This window comes from Solea solea, chromosome 8 (genome assembly GCF_958295425.1).
Source record: "Solea solea chromosome 8, fSolSol10.1, whole genome shotgun sequence".
In the NCBI taxonomy this organism is placed as follows: Eukaryota; Metazoa; Chordata; class Actinopteri; order Pleuronectiformes; family Soleidae; genus Solea; species Solea solea.
In genome coordinates this window covers 19491946-19508084 of record NC_081141.1, presented here as the reverse complement: position 1 = coordinate 19508084, position 16139 = coordinate 19491946, and the positions used below count along the sequence as shown (strand labels likewise).

Sequence of the window (16139 nt, the reverse complement as noted above, 5' to 3'; positions counted from 1 at the left end):
GGTCGGCTTTATCCTTCCAGTTGTTTGCAGATGTTTGAATGTTATTTATGGCAGAGGATAAACTTGAACATTGGTGTTAACTTCTCGAATCTCTCTCTCAGTGGGGAGCCGAGCACAGCCGTACAGATGGAGCACCTTCAGCCTGAAGAGGGGAAAAACATGCAGACATAGAAACAGAAGACGGTGAAAATTCAGCTTCACCACAAACATCTGGTCCGAGAAACACTTTATTTTCATCAGTTCTAAACATTATCAGTGGGATGGATCACGTTTGGCCAATGTTATATCTTAGTTTCATGCATGTTATTGTGTTTTCCTTAGTGTCACATGCATTATAGTTTTGTGATTTGATAGGATTGAAGGGTTAAGATCGGTGGAGATATTTTACTACTCAATATTTATCTACAAAGTTAAAATTCAAGCAGTAATTTTGGAGATTTTTAACTGTGTGGACAGGACAAAAGAGTTTAAACAGACAAACAGAAGATACACTTTAAATGTACCTTTCATAGTTACTCTGAAGTGTATTTTGACCTGTGAGAAAGAAAAATTATTGTGATTAAAATGTACTTGTGTACGTGTGTGTGCGTGTGTTCACCTCTTGCCACGTCTGCAGAGCTTCAGTATGTTCGCTAAGCTGATGTGGCAGAAACTGAGTTTGACAGTATGAAGGTGTCCACTGCAGTAATTGGTGAGCAGATTAACCCTGTGATACACACACACATACAGACAGGTACTACCATTTTATCAGTGATTTTATCACAGAAATGTGTAAACTGCACAGAAACACTGAGTAAAAGACAGATGGGATCAATTAAAAAAAAAAAAGATGGGAAAACTTCTCTGTGTTATTAAATATTACACCCTTAAATCCATGACATATGACATACATGCACAGGCATATAAACCACAGCTCAGTTTGTTGTTTACCCTCTGTTTCCTGTCCTGGTGGAACTGAGATCCAGGTACTGAAGTCGTCTACATCCCAGAGTCAGAGACTGAACTCCTGCGTCTGTTACTGCCTTACAGCATCTCAAATCCAGGGATCTGACACACACACACACACACACACTCTCACCCAACATTCATAAATACATCCCCTAACCTCTTACCTTAAACTTAACCATCACCACTAAATGCCAAACCCCAACCTAAACCTAATTCTAAACCCTTACACAGGAGCTGCCTCATACAGCTGTCTCATTTGCTCCAGTAAATCCTAACTAAGAATTTCAAACACTAAATTCACAAATGCAATTACACATTTGAACTAATCGGTGGATGCAACAGTGAATCGACAACTCTCCTGTGTGCTGTGATGTGAAATTGTCTATTGTTTAACTGGACTTTGGTGTGGGGGATGGAGCTTTTTACCAAGTGACACAAACTTCAGTTTTCAGTCAGCACAGGCTGTCTAATCTAAAAATGATAATTTGCGTGCACATGATTTTGTACCTAATACATGGTGTGTATCTGCCGATGTTGTGCAGCGTCAGGTCAGTGACTCCAGGACAGGAACTGAGGTTAAGACGCTGTAGTTTGACACAGTTTTGAAGCAAAGTGGCCACAGTGTCATCGGTCACCTGTTACAGAGTAACCACAGGTAATGCTGTTATTTAAAACTCTTTAGATACAGTATTTTAATCCCACCTTTTTTTTTGTTGTTAAATTTCAAACTCACTGCTTGTAGACCAGTTAGATTAAGGGAAATAAGACATTTGAGCTGTGACGTCATGGCAGTCAGGCTATGTGCATTGACTTTCGGCACCTGTCCGATGTTAAGATGCTTTAGGCCTGGACACATCTGAAACACACAGAGTGGTTTTTTTTGCTATGTCCAGCAAAACAAATACTGGACTGATGACATTTTCAAAATAAAATACCTGATATATTGACTGTAGACAGGATGGGGTGAGGTACTGGCAGCCAAACACTTCCAGTCTGCACAGGCTGAGAAAACACGGCCACAAAAAAGAAACAAACATGTATACGACGGACATCATGATTACATCTTGTTACTACTTGTCCACTTAAAAACTGCAGTTGACTATGCATCTTTACCTAATCGTAAGAAAACAAAGTACTAATTATGAACCATGTGAAATGTTAGGATTGACTCCATGCACTCGAAGCAGTTGATAATGAACAAATTAATTGAAATTATAGACGGAAAAAGAAGAAAAAAACAAGTCAACAGTGTCTGGATTTACGTAATCCATTTTAGTTTAGGTGCAATAAAATTAAATCCTGTCAGGGGCATAATAGATTATCTGTCGTATCTGAAGAACAATATCTAAACGCATGCTGACAAATGTATACACAGTGAGGCTGAAGTCAAAACACCTTCTGACCTTTCTTTGTGTCTCACGATGAGTTTCTTTATTGGGTCATCGGTGACATGGCAGCCATTCAGGATTATTGAGTTTAATCTTGACCTACAGGAAGGAGAAATATAACAGCAGTGTATTAGTCATGTTGTGGGGATTATACAGTCACATCGTGGGGACTTGTCTTCCTTAAAGGGACGAAAAGTCCCCATCATGTAAATTATGTGATGAAATTAGGGTTATTCCAGAGAATGTGTGTGTGTGTGTGTGTGTGTGTGTGAAATTGACCGTGCGGAGCCACACAGAGCTTTCACTCCCGTGTCCGTTGCTCCACTCCAGCTCACATCCACGGTGGTCACATGATCACACAGCTGACCAATTAGACGTAATATTCGATCACCATGGAGACCAGCACCAGTACAACTTATGACCTTGACTTCCTGTAATTAGCAAAGGGCCTCAGAGTCTGATGAACTCAGTTAATGACTCAGCAGATTATAGCTAGTAGTTATAACAGTAGTTTTTACATCAGTCAGCAGATATCAACAATAATAATCACACAATCACACAAGTCTCTATCACTGGCTTTTAGTGTGTTAATGTATTCTTCATCTTCAAGTGGATAAATAAAAGTGCATTGGATTATGTGACAACAGGCACCTTAGCACTAACATGAAGACATTTTCTTTTCCAGTTAATGTCATTTTGTAGTCATTTGTGCATTCATTTAGATCTTTTGTGTTGTTTTGTGTCATCTCGTGTGCTTGGTTGACCTTACAAACAGGCTCAGGGTCCGGGGCCTAAAGGCTGGTTCAAATAGTGCGAACAGTTACTTGTTTGCACTAATTAGGATTAGTAAATATACAGTACCCACAGTATATACTGTATGTTTGCATATAACTGTGGTGACAGTACTGTTATAGTGTTGATCTTGACCAAGTGTCCCTTGTAGAATAGATCCTTGATGTCAAAGGAACTAAAGGCTGAATAAAACTAAAAAGTTGACAGTGACAGCAGGCACATGGAATATGGAATATGGATGTAAGGTCAATAAAAACCTTTGTTTTGCTTTTCAGGTGGCACATGCAGCAGCTCAGCATTACGTGAAACAATGTTCCCTTATCATCCTATCTCCCTTTCTCAAGTACATCACATGCCAGAAAGTCATTATTTGTTTGCAAAGTAAACTCATGTTTCAAAATGCAAACAAAACCTCATGCTCTGACTGGTTTTTGTCCCTTCAGGCCACTGTAGAAACATGGCAGTATAAGATGGTGGCCTTGTCTAAAGTACATGCAAAAGTTTGATTCTATGGCTACAAAAACCAAAATGTTTTCATTACGCACATATACATTCACACTTATGGGTAGTATATTCAATTTCTGTTTCTATTCATATCCTAAAGTATTCTAAATGTTCCACATTGGACCTTTAACACAGAAGCAGCACTGTGGCTTATTGATTAGAACGATGCAGACTTGAAACTTGAAGAGCATCATGTGATGGCAAACATCAAGTAACTCATTTCTGAACTTCACTGTGTTTTACATAGTGGAGTTTTTTTCTTTCTTACCTCTAAATAATTTCTACATAGAGTGAAAAACATCTCCAGCCCGTTGGAAGTGATGGACGGGCCACTGCAGCTGTACAGACAAAGGCTGAGAGGACGACGTCTGCCCATTGAAACCAACCACCGCTCTGATAGGGTTGAGTTTTCAATTGTGAGATGTTTCCCTTCAGGGGCAGAGAAAAGTAGCAGAACATGGGTCATGTTTCATATATGAACTTGTTTTTGGTGATTTGAGATGTTATGTTGGCGCTGACCCACAGTGTGTGTGTGTGTACCATTATGAAATCATGTGATGGTGCAGTTCTGGGTTATCGTTCTGTATGTTTGTCCAGGGAGTGGTTTGCTCACTGGAAAGACTGACATCATGAGAACAGGCCATGTGTTGTTACTTTGATAAGTTCAGGACATCCCATGACCGAGGTCATTACCTCCAATGTCTAACCTAAACCTAATAAGGCCAAACAGAAAATTATTTTATGTACAGTAGTCCAGTCATTCCCAAAGTGTGGGCTGCAGCCCACTGGTGGGCTTTGGAGGTATTGCAGGTGGGCCTCATAAAAATGATTTTTACTCACATTTCACAGCATATTTTTATTTGTTAGCACAATATAGGTCAATGATTGTTGTTACATTTATGTTGATGAAGATTTTTAATGATATGTTATTAGTATTAAGGACCAAATATTCACGTTTTGATGTTATCTGTTTATTTATTGTGGTTCTACATTATAGCTAATGTACAAATCCAAAGGTAGTTGTCAGTTTTGCAGAATATTTTTGGGTCCTCAGACCTCTAATATTCAGGGAGCTCTGATCTAGTTGAAAATTGTGATTTTTTTATGTCCTACTGCTCCTCTGCATGCATTAAATAACAGTTCTAAACATCACTGATGACAACAATGACTTTGGGGGAAGCTGAAGTCACTTTTTATAATATTACTTAAGTAAAAGTCTTTAAGTATATGACATTTACTATACTCAAGGATCAAATGCAATTATCTGATATAAAGAGTATACAGTGAGGAGTTAGGGTTGAGCCATGGTGGCTCAGTGGTAGGATGAGTTGTCTTGCAACTGGAAGGTTGTGGGTTCAATTGTCTACATGTGTCCTTGAGCAAAACACTTAACCCCATGTTGCAGTGTGTGACTGGGTGAATGGAAAAACTGTAGTGTAAAGCAGCTCAAGACTAGAAAAGCTCTATATATAAATACAGACCATTACCAACTCTTCTTCTTCTGATTATATTTGGTAGTAACGAGTGACAAAGATAGTTAGAGGAAATGTAGTGGTGTAAAAGTAAATGTTACTACAAATACAAATAGCAAAGTTAAGTACAGATATGTACATTTTGTACAGTAACAAAGTATTTGTACTTTGTTACATCACACTATTACTGTGTGTATGGCCTACTGAATAGTGAATACTGATGCTGTATTATTGTAATTGTAAGTAATGCTGTTTGCTTATATTTTGTCCATTTTTGTCTCCTGTGTGTAACCTTTAATCAGATTTAGATACAGACTCAGACGGTCACTTAACTGCGATCACATCATCATCACCATCATCATCTTGCAGGATGTAGATAAAAGTGCAGGCAATGAAGAGTGAAACAAATGCAACAAACAAATATTCACACAGTGACTCACATAGTGTGTGGTCAATGGTTAGTCTGTGCAGGTGACTGCAGACCTGAGACACTCTGCACAGGTCACTGTGTGGCAGCAGAGACAGCATGAGGAGCCACACTTCATCAGGTAGACACAGCCAGCGGTCACACACAGGGACACCTGCTGGCTGACAGGTGTAACAACAATGGTTAAGAAAACACTCTAACTCCAAAATGTTATCTTTTCTATCAAAAAGCTACTGATTGACTATGTTTTCAAGAGTTTTTTGAGATTACATGATAAATTAATAATGACATTTCCTTACACCATCTTTACTGTCTGTGTTGTTCACAGCATGCACTGTTGCACCTGAAAAAGCAAACAGAAGTTTATAGTCATATTCATTTCAGGGATAAAACTTTTTCTTAAATTTATTTGAGTAGGAACATTCTGCATTATTAACCATCAACATGTAAATATGCCAGATTATAGCCAGTTTTGTCTTGGATAACAATGAAGAAATTGTTACGATGGAACCTTTTTGGAATGGAACGTCACATAATCAGCTCAGTAAAAAGAACCCCTCTCCAGTCTCTTGTGACTTTCATTGATTATCCACCGTGAATTGAATCAAAGCATTTTCCTCACCATAACATTTTGTAACTGCTTTAATGAATCTTCGAAGGCATCCAGGGGCAAAGTCTATGATGATGATTTCAATGATTTCAAATGAAGCCAGTCATATGATAAGTGCTATTGTGACCTTGGTCATAATGTTAGAGTTTATTTTTGTGTAATTGTACTGTTAAACTCACCTGTGACTGGTGATGTTGGTGTCAGGTCTGCATACTGACGTTTGTGTGTGTCTGTGGGTTGTAGAAATGTCTGTGTGTCCCTCTGAGGTGACGTTTGTCTCCTTCTATCCTCTGATGTGTGTTTCTTTGTGAGTCTTTCCCTCAAAGTCAAATAATCCGAGCTACTCTCCTCTGGATTTTCTGCAGCTGAAACGTCTTGGTGTGTTTTTTCATTTAGACGCTTTTTAAGGTCTGGATTTGTGCTGGAGGAGTAAAGTTTGAAGGGAAATGTAGGCGGCACTGGCGTTTCAACAGGTGCTACCACTTCTTTAGAGGTCTTTTGCACTTTTGTAGGTGAGTCAATGAGACATCCAAGTTCAGTGACATGGTTTTGTCTCAGTCTGAGGTTCTGCAACTGGTCCATACAAAGCTGGTACTTCTCGTATACAGTTAAATTCGATGGTATTTGTAAGTGACAGGGAAAACTGGGCTGTGCTGTCTGTGATTTCTGTGCAGGTTCCCTTTGTGGCTTACTGAGGCAATCATTGTTAATATCATGATCATTATTGTCACAGAACAGCATAGAAGCTGAGTTGAATTTCTTTTCCTGTTTTGTGTCTGTTTTTTCCTTTACAACTCCCATCTTCTCTTCAGCTTCTTCCCTCTGTTGATTTTCTGATCCTTTTGACTGAGCTCCATCCATTCTGTGACTCATATCTGTGTAATCACATTGTAAAGACACTCTCCTGCATGGTTTGGAGTCTGTGATGAAGTGTTTTGCTGGTGCATAAGTTTGGTTTGTGCTCGTTTGTGACATTGATTTGTGCAGTCTATTTATCACAGTCTCGTTGTCTTGGATAATACTGTGTTTAACGCTTGGATGCTGTAGCTCCCGGCTCTGTTTCATTTGATCCATTTCTCTGTTCTCGGGCCAAGTGACCTCATCTCTCATGTGCGGGAGATTGTCCTGTAAAGGTGACATTTCCTCCGTTTTCCTCTTCATTTCATTTCTGTCCGCAGCCAGAATCAAACCGTCAGCCCTGCAAAATTCCTGGCAAACCTCGGAACCATAGCAGAGGAATCTGTGAGCCCAGTCCAACACATGCCGCAGCTTCTTCTGTTCACTGCAGAGAGAATCACTGACAGGATGAAGGTTCAGCTCCTGGCTGATGTTCTGCCGACAGTTTCCAGAAGCCTCTAGAAGTGTGGACATAGCATGAGCTTCTCTGGTGGTAGGATCCGTTTCCATAGTTGGGGTTTGCTGCTGCAGAGTTGTGTTTGCCTTTAATTTTTCAGCTTTACAGTTTCATAATGAAATCTTACGTGTCTGTAATGTCTTAACATCTTCTTGCAAAACAACTCTTTACATTTAGTTTAATATAGTTAAGTAACCACAGTGTCCTTCCTTCATCTTCTCAGTGTTTGATCTTGTTTGTTTATGCCAGAGAATTGACAGTTTGACCCATTTTTAAGAGACAAGTCACTCTTACCCCAAGGAGAGTCTGTCTTCTGTCTTCTGTTTGTCTCGTCACACTCGTTCTGTCTACTCTTTTAGATCTTTCTGTGCATACAGCAACAACTTGAGTGTCAAGAACAGAGATTTGAACTCCGGTAGCGTCCCAGAAATCTTATGTTGCTCACACAAAACATCACCATAGAGACGACAACACAACATGTAGTTATTCTGCTACACCGCATGGGGGAGACAAAGTCTCGAGATATTTTTCCCCCATTTTATTTTCGTTATAATTTGATAACTAATGCACATTTAACTGTCTTGATGGCTCATATTTAATTTTCTAATCAAAATAGGTTTTGTTTTTAGTATTTACATTTTGAAATATAAATAAAAGGAGGGTACAATTAGTAGGATAATCCTCTTAATTGTGAATTGGTGTTGATTCACTGTCAATAACGACACGATTAATGCTTTCAACTTCAGAGTCAATAATTTTGCCTCATGGCATTTGAATCTGAGTTTATAAACCCAAGTATATAAAAAAAATGAGTGGTGGGTGTGGTACCAGGCTGCCTTGAAGCTCCTCCTCCTGTACCCCATCAAGGCCCTTGGAAACAACTTTAAGTCCGGCTGCATCGGTGGGTCTTCTTTACATTTGCTGGTGTCTGTGGAGAAAGACAAACCGAATATATGTAAATAAACATATATTCTGCATGGACACAGCGTATAAACTGCAGCATATACTGTAAATTACACTGACAACACTTACATTAAGTCAGTAATGTAAGTGACCTAAGGATCCGACTGTTGAGCCACGCGCATTAGTTCCGCGTTTTGCGTCAGCGCAATATAACAATTTTAATAATTAATGTAATCTTCGCTCGGAGGGGGGGCCACAGGGGGGTCCAGATTCAGTGTTACAGGGTCCTCCGACAGGGTAATGACCAAAAACACACCGATAAAGCAGCCAAGAATGAGTCTGGGCTAATCTGAAATGAGGCCTGATGTTATTGATCTTTAAATCCTGTAAAAAGCTGTAATTGTTGGGTTTTAAGTTCAGGAAAGCAGGACAGGAAGCTGCTCATCTGTGAAAACCACAATAAACACAGTTACATGAAGTAATGTAAATACAGTACAAACATTAGGGCCCATCTTTCAATATATATTCATTAGGGAGCTTTATTGAGGCAGTATTAACATATAAAACAATCCATGTTTTCTTTTAAAACATACAAACATTCAAAATTTGAACTTCACAAAATTCATAAGGCTTGGTTTAACCCAGAAGAAAGGGGGTCATTATACTTTTATGCTTTTTCTTTAAAAAACAAAACAAAAACTTTTTTATGATTCTTTTTTTAATTAAACGTCCCAGAGTTTGTTATCAAAAGAGGCTGGGTTACCAATAACAAAACGAAGAAAAAAACAATCAGACTGAAACAACAAAACAATCAATTTAACAATCAAAAACAACAAAGTGACCGTGCAAGAAAATCTGCTACCGTACATGCCCACACAACAATTAAATAATATCATAAATAACAGCTTATTTTTCTCCTGTACGCTATGGGATGTCCAACAAATTTGCATATGGTTGACCTGAGTTCAAATATTTAAAATCTTAAATAATATAATATATTATCTGTATATTTTTTTTATGTTTTTTTTGTTAGTGATGATTAAAGAAAGGTTATTTAATTTAAGGTTTGTAAATACTTGACTCATGTCTGGAACTGAATTACCCTTAAATGTGACATCACCTGGTGTGTGACCTCAATGACAGTTTTATCACAGTATTACTTACGTACAGGCAATAAAAGTCAATTTTTTAAGGGTGCTCGTAAAAAACACAGGAACTACGTCATTGGCTCAAAACAAAAAAGAGCTAAAACTGAAATGAATTGACCTGCTTTATGAACTCATAAAATTAGCTTATAAATGAGCTACAAGCTAATAAATAATGCTACACTCTCAGTCAGATCAGTTTTAGCAGAACCCAAAGGCCTTTATAGTTTGTTTTTTTTGCAATGAGTTGAGGTGTAGTTTTACTTTCCATTCATACAAAACAGAATATCTGAATAATTGACTCGGCTAAAAGCATGCTACATTAGCAATGACGTCAGGTGTTATCGTTAGCATTTAGCATCACACAGCTAAAGCACAATGAAGCTACGTGGTCAAATATAGACCTCGTAACAGCGACCTATGTGAGCAGAAATCTTTCTTTTTTTGTTCTGAGACATACAGTACTTAGCTAATTTAACCAATGTATTAGTGTTATTCCTATTCAAATGTACTGTTTTACAAAAAAGAACTCTGAAACAAATAGTAAACATTTGCCAAATTAACATTTTTAGTTTTGAACAGCTTTTTTGATTTCTAACATATTTACTCATTTTTATAACAGGTGGTCCAAGAAATTAGTTAAGCACTGTAAATTATCAAGATAATGCAGTTAGCTGTGTAAAGGTCCAGTGTATAAGAATTAGTGAGGAAACTGCAGATGGTAACACATATACACCCTCCCAAACATTACACACTGGCTCTTCAAATCACTAAAAACATAACAAATGTGTGTTGGTTTTTTTTTAACTTCCTATACAGTTTGTGCTAGCACATCTCAAACTCCTTTAATGCTTCAAACTTTTCTTCCCTTTCTCCTATTGTTTAAAAACACAGCGAGCATGCGTTCACCTAAGATGGTCAAGACGGCCAAGCCTATATCTACAACTCTTTACACAGACAAGACACACAGAGGCAAGACAGAAAGTAAGTCTTAACCCATATAGTTTTTTGTTGGTTTTTTTTGCCACATCTATAAAAATGGTTTTTACATATGAGGGCATACAATTGCACTGCAACGTCAACTGAAAAGATCGTAGAGTTAGACCAGAATAAAGCCAGGGACAAACTTTACAGCCTTTACATGTTGATGTGTTTTTTTTTCGTATATATGTTTAAATGCTTGAGCAATTTGATGCACATGCAGACTGGAGGAGCAGCAGTCATGACGGTGATCACGAAGCAGTGCACGCAGATCAGCCTCGTCCACTGCAGTGAGATTGTTTTCATGTCAGAGTCAGTGACGTCAGAGGCAAACGTCATCGTCATAGTGGCTTGGCCCTTTGCTTGGTCTCAGCATCAGACGCTCAGTGCATGTTTTCCGTAGTAAGAAAATAAACGTTTTGTCCCGAATAAGCACGTTTCTGCTGTTACTGCATATTTTTTGTCAATGCATAAAGTCTACAGAGGTACTCGAACGACACACATATGAGGAGGCAGCAACACTGGAGAGGAGATGACAGGGATGTTATGTGCTTGCAAACAACCTACAAAAGAGTGATTCCTGTAAATGAATGTTTTAGTTTTAGTTTGAAGAGAGTTGAAATACTGTGTGAGAGCCTTAATAGATAAGTCAGTTTGATAGAGTGTACCAATTATAAAATTGGCATGACAAAAGCAGTGTGGAGGTTCAGATGTTAAAACTGCAGCTACGGTTACTGGCTCTCAACAGTGAGGACTATTTTTATCAGAATGGCATGGATGCATACGTACTGCGGTGAAATGAAGCTACAACCAGGCAGACAGTCTGCTGCCATAATAAGGTCTGCTGTTACTATGTACATAAAGTGTTTGGATATCTATAATAGTGAGACACATAAAGATGGCATGAATAAACTATGTTGGGTTTTTTTCCCAGTTTTGTTGTTTTTGGATTTCTTGAACATTTAATTCTTTTTAACATAAGGTGTTTAATGTCCTTACCTGAGAAGTTGATCCACATCAAACTACACTTTTCATCTTCATTTGATCGAACAGTCATTTATCGCCCACTACACGTCTCTGCTCTCTTCTCCACACTGAAACCCCACGCGGACACCATCTGTGTGTTCAACTGTCACACTGTGATGGCTGCAAGTTCCCAAAAGTTATGAGGCTACAGGAGTTTGATTAAGTCCCAATTAGATTTGATTTTGCCCTTGTGTGATGCCAAATTACACAACATTTTTGACATTATTTATCTTTGACTCCATGGCTCTTTTTTTTGGAAACCTCAGCTGTGTCAGTTGTGGCTATATGAACAAAAAGCACCTTTTCCAATCCAGCACTACTCATAGACCTGCCTTGTCGGTCGCTGAAATTAAAAAAGAAAAGATATCATCTCTGTTGACAGATAAAAAAACAGTTGCAGGGATGTGGATGATAGACACAGGATGTTCGATATGTTTTCACCTTTCATCTTGATTCCAATGGCTACTTGTTTCTTTTTCTTTTTTTATCAGTGAGTAAAATGCAGATCTGCCTCCTGTGAGTTAAATACCTGAAACTGTACCTGTTCAACCTTTTCGACCACAGGAAATGTCCTTCACAAGATCACAAACACGCCACTTGTCCCAGTCCTGTGTTGCTAGGTCGAACATTTACAGAGCTCACATAAAAACATCACACCAGTGACTTAACAAATCACCAACCTCAAGCTCCAGACTGTGGAAATGTAAAATGACTGTGTGAATAACATGATTCAGTAACTTTCTCACAAGCAGTCATATCAAACCCGATCCTCCCTTAGTCTCGCGTAATACGTTTTGTGTTAAAACTCCTTAAAGCCCACGTGTTAAAATTGAAGACATTGAACAAAGCACGCTTTTTTTTATCACTACAAACAGACTAAAGTTTCTCTCATGCCACCCTCCCATCTCTGAAATGACATCACATAATCTGAAACAGTTGTAATCTGTGGTCTGTGTAAAAGGTTTGTGCTGTAGCCTCTGTAGGAAAAAAAAAACCCAGGGTGCCATCAGGTCAACAAATGCTGACTGTCGTCTGAAAAAATAGCTCAAGTTTCTCAACACCCATCACCCGATAAACGTCAATAAATTAGCCTCTGTTTTTTTTTCTAATCTTTTGTAAATTCTTAATTTCAAAATAAACTCAAAGTAGATCCTCTGACTGAAAAATTCCTGAAATATTTGGATCACATAAAAATGTACAAAACACTAAAAACAACTAATTTAAGGTTGGTATTAATTATCAATAGTCTCCTTTGTTTTAAATATATACTGTATATATGTATATAATGTGTCTCTGACTGTGGCTTTTGTTGATGTCTCTCTCTCTCTCTCTCTCACCCTGTGTTCCCTCACACTCCTTCATGACTGACAGGCTCCACGGCCAATCAGAGGGTCTGCTCCAACGACAAGAACCAACCACAATGGTACCGTAAAGTCTCTGCATCGACTTGTCAGCATCAGGAGTGAACAGACCATCAAAACTGGAACCAACCAACTGGTTTTCTCCTGTTACTTTCTCTGCGTTCACAGCCTCCCCTCGCTTTCTATTGTCATGACTTTCATTTCCTTGTGTTCTTTAGTAATTCTTGCGCTCCGGTTTATTTAATTCATCACTGCCAAGTGCCAATCTTAACAGGTAATTATATCCCATGATAAGAGTATTATTTTTGTATTAAGTGCTGATGCCACAGACATCAAAGGCGTCTGCATTACGGCACTGTCTTTCCATCTGAGGCCCTTTTTTAATAAGATGTCCTGTGACATTTCTGTGGAGCCCTTATAAGTGATTCAATTCAATTACTCAATTACCTCTTTTTTTTTTTTAATCAAGTGACACCACTTCTTAAGACTGAATGTAAGAATCAATTAGATGTTAAGACAGACATTTGGGCATAGCTCATTCTCCCCACACTGACTCCCCATCCTGTCCTTTGTCAAACTTTATATTTCCCTCTTTAATCTGACCAGAGGTTCTCCATGGCCATGCTGATCCTACACAGGACCCAGCGGCGGAGCGGGCAGTAATACTCGTGGTGAAACTGCTCAAACTCCGGCGTCTGGCGGATCTCGTGAAGGAAGGACACGTCAATGTCTGACTCCAACAGAAGCAGCAGTGTGGGCACAGTGACGAGCAGGACGCCCATTACCACGGCGACCAAGCGGACCACACTCAGCACGCATGCATTGACCCTGTCGTTGGACGACAGCATCTGCAAGCTGGTGGTCAGGACTCCGCCCATTCGACTTCTCGCAGCGTTTCGAGTGCGCTCATAGGCGCGGTCTCGCTCCCTCTCAGCTTCCAGCTGGGCCTGGATGTCGGGGTCAGCGTGGAGCTCCCTCAGCAGCCTGGCAGGACTCTGGACCGGAGAGGAGAAGACCACGTCCACACCTCCCTGACTGTCATCTACTGGAGTGGGCAGCATGCTGGCACAGGGGCTGAGGAGGCAAAAAGTTACAGAAAATATCATTAAATAGGATTAAACAAAGACGTAAAAGAATGGCGGACAGAAAATGTTCTTAATTCTACACCAAAAAGATTTAGTGTCCTGAGCGCACAACAGTATACTACATATACACTTTTATGAGAAACTGTTCGTATTATTAGTACGGAGAAATATTAAGAGTTTTAAAACCATACATGCTCCTGATTCCTACTATGACATGTACCTGAAATGTGAAAAATCCACTCAAACAAGTATAAAACTGTGGCTCTACACAGGAAAATAGACCTGCTAAAACCAGCGTCTTTCCTCTGCAGGAAGCATGCAGTGTTTTCACTGTGTACACATGTGTACAAAGTTTTCACCTAAAACAGATTCCTTGCACGGGAGTGAACCAAAAAAAACTCAAAGGCAGTAAAAAAAAAAGCCATGACAGAAGCTATAAAGCACTGTCATAGAAAACAGGAACTCTGTGCACCTGTAGGCAAACTCAGAGATGGTGAGTCCTCCGCTGGCCTCGTCGTCTTCCTCCACTTCGTCTTCCGCTTTGGGTGACTGAGGTCGAAGATTTGCAGTTTCCATGGAAACATGGGGAGGCTGCAGATGATTGCTCAAGGCAGAGTTTGCTCCCTCAGTGCTTTGCTGCTCGGCGTCTGTGGGCACGGCTGAAGGTTTGAGAGGAGACAGGGGAACTGCGTCCTTCACGACGACAACACCTGTGGAGGGAAGAAGAAAAGACAGATAAAAGAGACACAATTACCTGAGTCCCTGATGAACTGAGCATTGCCTCACATGTACCATTGTGTGTGTGTCTTTGTGGAGTTTCAATGTTCTACCCGTGTGTGTGTGTGTGTGTGTGTGTGTGTGGGTTCTCTCTGGGTGCTCAGGTTTCCTCCCACAGTACGATAACATATAAACTGGGCCTTGTGTTAATCAGACACTCTAAATTGACAGTAGGTGTGAGAATGGGAGTGAATTGTTGTTTATCTGTATGTATCTGAGATAGAGTAGCCAATCTAACCCCTGCCTTTCGCCCCTATGTCTGCAGGGATTGTCTACAGCTCCACCCGCGACCCTCACACGGAGGATAAACCGGTCAATGACAAGTGAGGATGTGAAGAATGTGGCAGTCATTACCTTTTGACAATTCTAGGAACACAGTACATGACCTCTGACCCATTTCCGTTTTTTAAAGCCGGTAAAAAAATACAATTATAACTTTAACTTTGTTACATCACACATTAACCAATGGCGTCTTAAATTACTCTTCAAGCAAACAAACAAGTGTTGTGTTTATCAGTGTGAGACAACAGTGTCCAACTTCTCAGTTAACTTTGATTTTGATTATAGACAATGACAAGCGTGTTTGTTGTTGTAGTTTAGTTGCTATAGAAATGTATTTGGACCCGGATGAAGTGCCCCCCCCCCCCCCCCCTCTCTCTCTCTCTCTCTGTCTTTGCTGCTGTTGGTCTACACCGCAGATGAACATACTGGCCACATGATGGCGCTCTTCTTCTTCTATGCTACTGACATGTAAACTGAACTCACAGCCTGACACTGAGTAAATACATAACCTCAACTCTACCATTAGTGTAAGCAGTATGTGCAGGATGCTCACACATTGGCAGTGACATCACTGCTGATGCATCAGTGAATCTGAACGTGGGTGAGTTTGTGTGTGTGTGTGTATTTGTTACCTCTGGCATCAACACTGACCTTGCCAGGGCCAGTGGTCCTTATGGAGACCAAAACCTGGACCTAGAACGTCATTTCTTAAGGTACTGGTCAAGCGTGGTTAGGTTAAGATTACATTAAAGCATTAACTGTTGATAATTATGGTTAAATAAATGGAAGTCAATGCCGTGTCCTCAGAATAAAAGCTGTGCAAACCATTGTGTGTGTGTGTGTGTGTGCGTATGAATGTTAAAAATAACTACAGCTGTCTCCCTGCTATAGATTAAGCAGGAGCTGGGGTGTAAATGTCCAGTGACACATGACTCATCTTGTCGACACATTTGTAATCTAATGATCACACACACACAAGAATATATTGGTAAGTTATACTGTAAATACAGTATGCCAATGGTATACTCATATATACTTATATAATTCACCAGATCACCAAACAGTATATAATTTCTGGTGATTC

General features: G+C 39.6%; 2 protein-coding genes across 4 annotated transcripts in view; both read right to left on the bottom strand.

Moving 5' to 3' along the window:
• Positions 1 to 8043, bottom strand: LOC131463839 (uncharacterized). Its single transcript, XM_058635891.1, has 12 exons — positions 6321 to 8043; positions 5831 to 5874; positions 5545 to 5692; positions 3901 to 4061; positions 2616 to 2767; positions 2352 to 2435; positions 1884 to 1950; positions 1682 to 1804; positions 1456 to 1583; positions 931 to 1047; positions 599 to 706; positions 1 to 142 (listed from the first exon to the last, which is right to left on the bottom strand). The coding sequence occupies exons 1-12, from the start codon at positions 7546 to 7548 to the stop codon at positions 46 to 48; spliced, it is 2457 nt and encodes an 818-aa protein (XP_058491874.1). The 5' UTR covers positions 7549 to 8043; the 3' UTR covers positions 1 to 45.
• An 876-nt stretch (positions 8044 to 8919) lies between these two features.
• Positions 8920 to 16139, bottom strand: part of frmd3 (FERM domain containing 3) — a 48464-nt gene continuing 41244 nt past the window's right edge. For all 3 annotated transcript variants that reach the window (XM_058635184.1, XM_058635185.1, XM_058635186.1), the window contains exons 14-15: positions 14469 to 14706; positions 8920 to 13985 (exon numbers count right to left, since the gene is read on the bottom strand). In XM_058635184.1, coding sequence (XP_058491167.1) covers positions 13505 to 13985; positions 14469 to 14706 — 719 coding nt within the window. In that variant the 3' untranslated portion in view covers positions 8920 to 13504. The remainder of the gene's footprint in view (positions 13986 to 14468; positions 14707 to 16139) is intronic.

Excerpts from the sequence above, each read along its gene's own strand:
- LOC131463839 (XM_058635891.1), bottom strand. The coding sequence starts at position 7,548 with ATGGAAACGGATCCTACCACCAGAGAAGCTCATGCTATGTCCACACTT. Across the intron at positions 2,768-3,900 it reads TATGTAGAAATTATTTAGAG|GAAGTCAAGGTCATAAGTTG; the intron begins GTAAGAAAGAAA and ends TGCTAATTACAG. Across the intron at positions 1,805-1,883 it reads GTCTACAGTCAATATATCAG|ATGTGTCCAGGCCTAAAGCA; the intron begins GTATTTTATTTT and ends TGTGTGTTTCAG.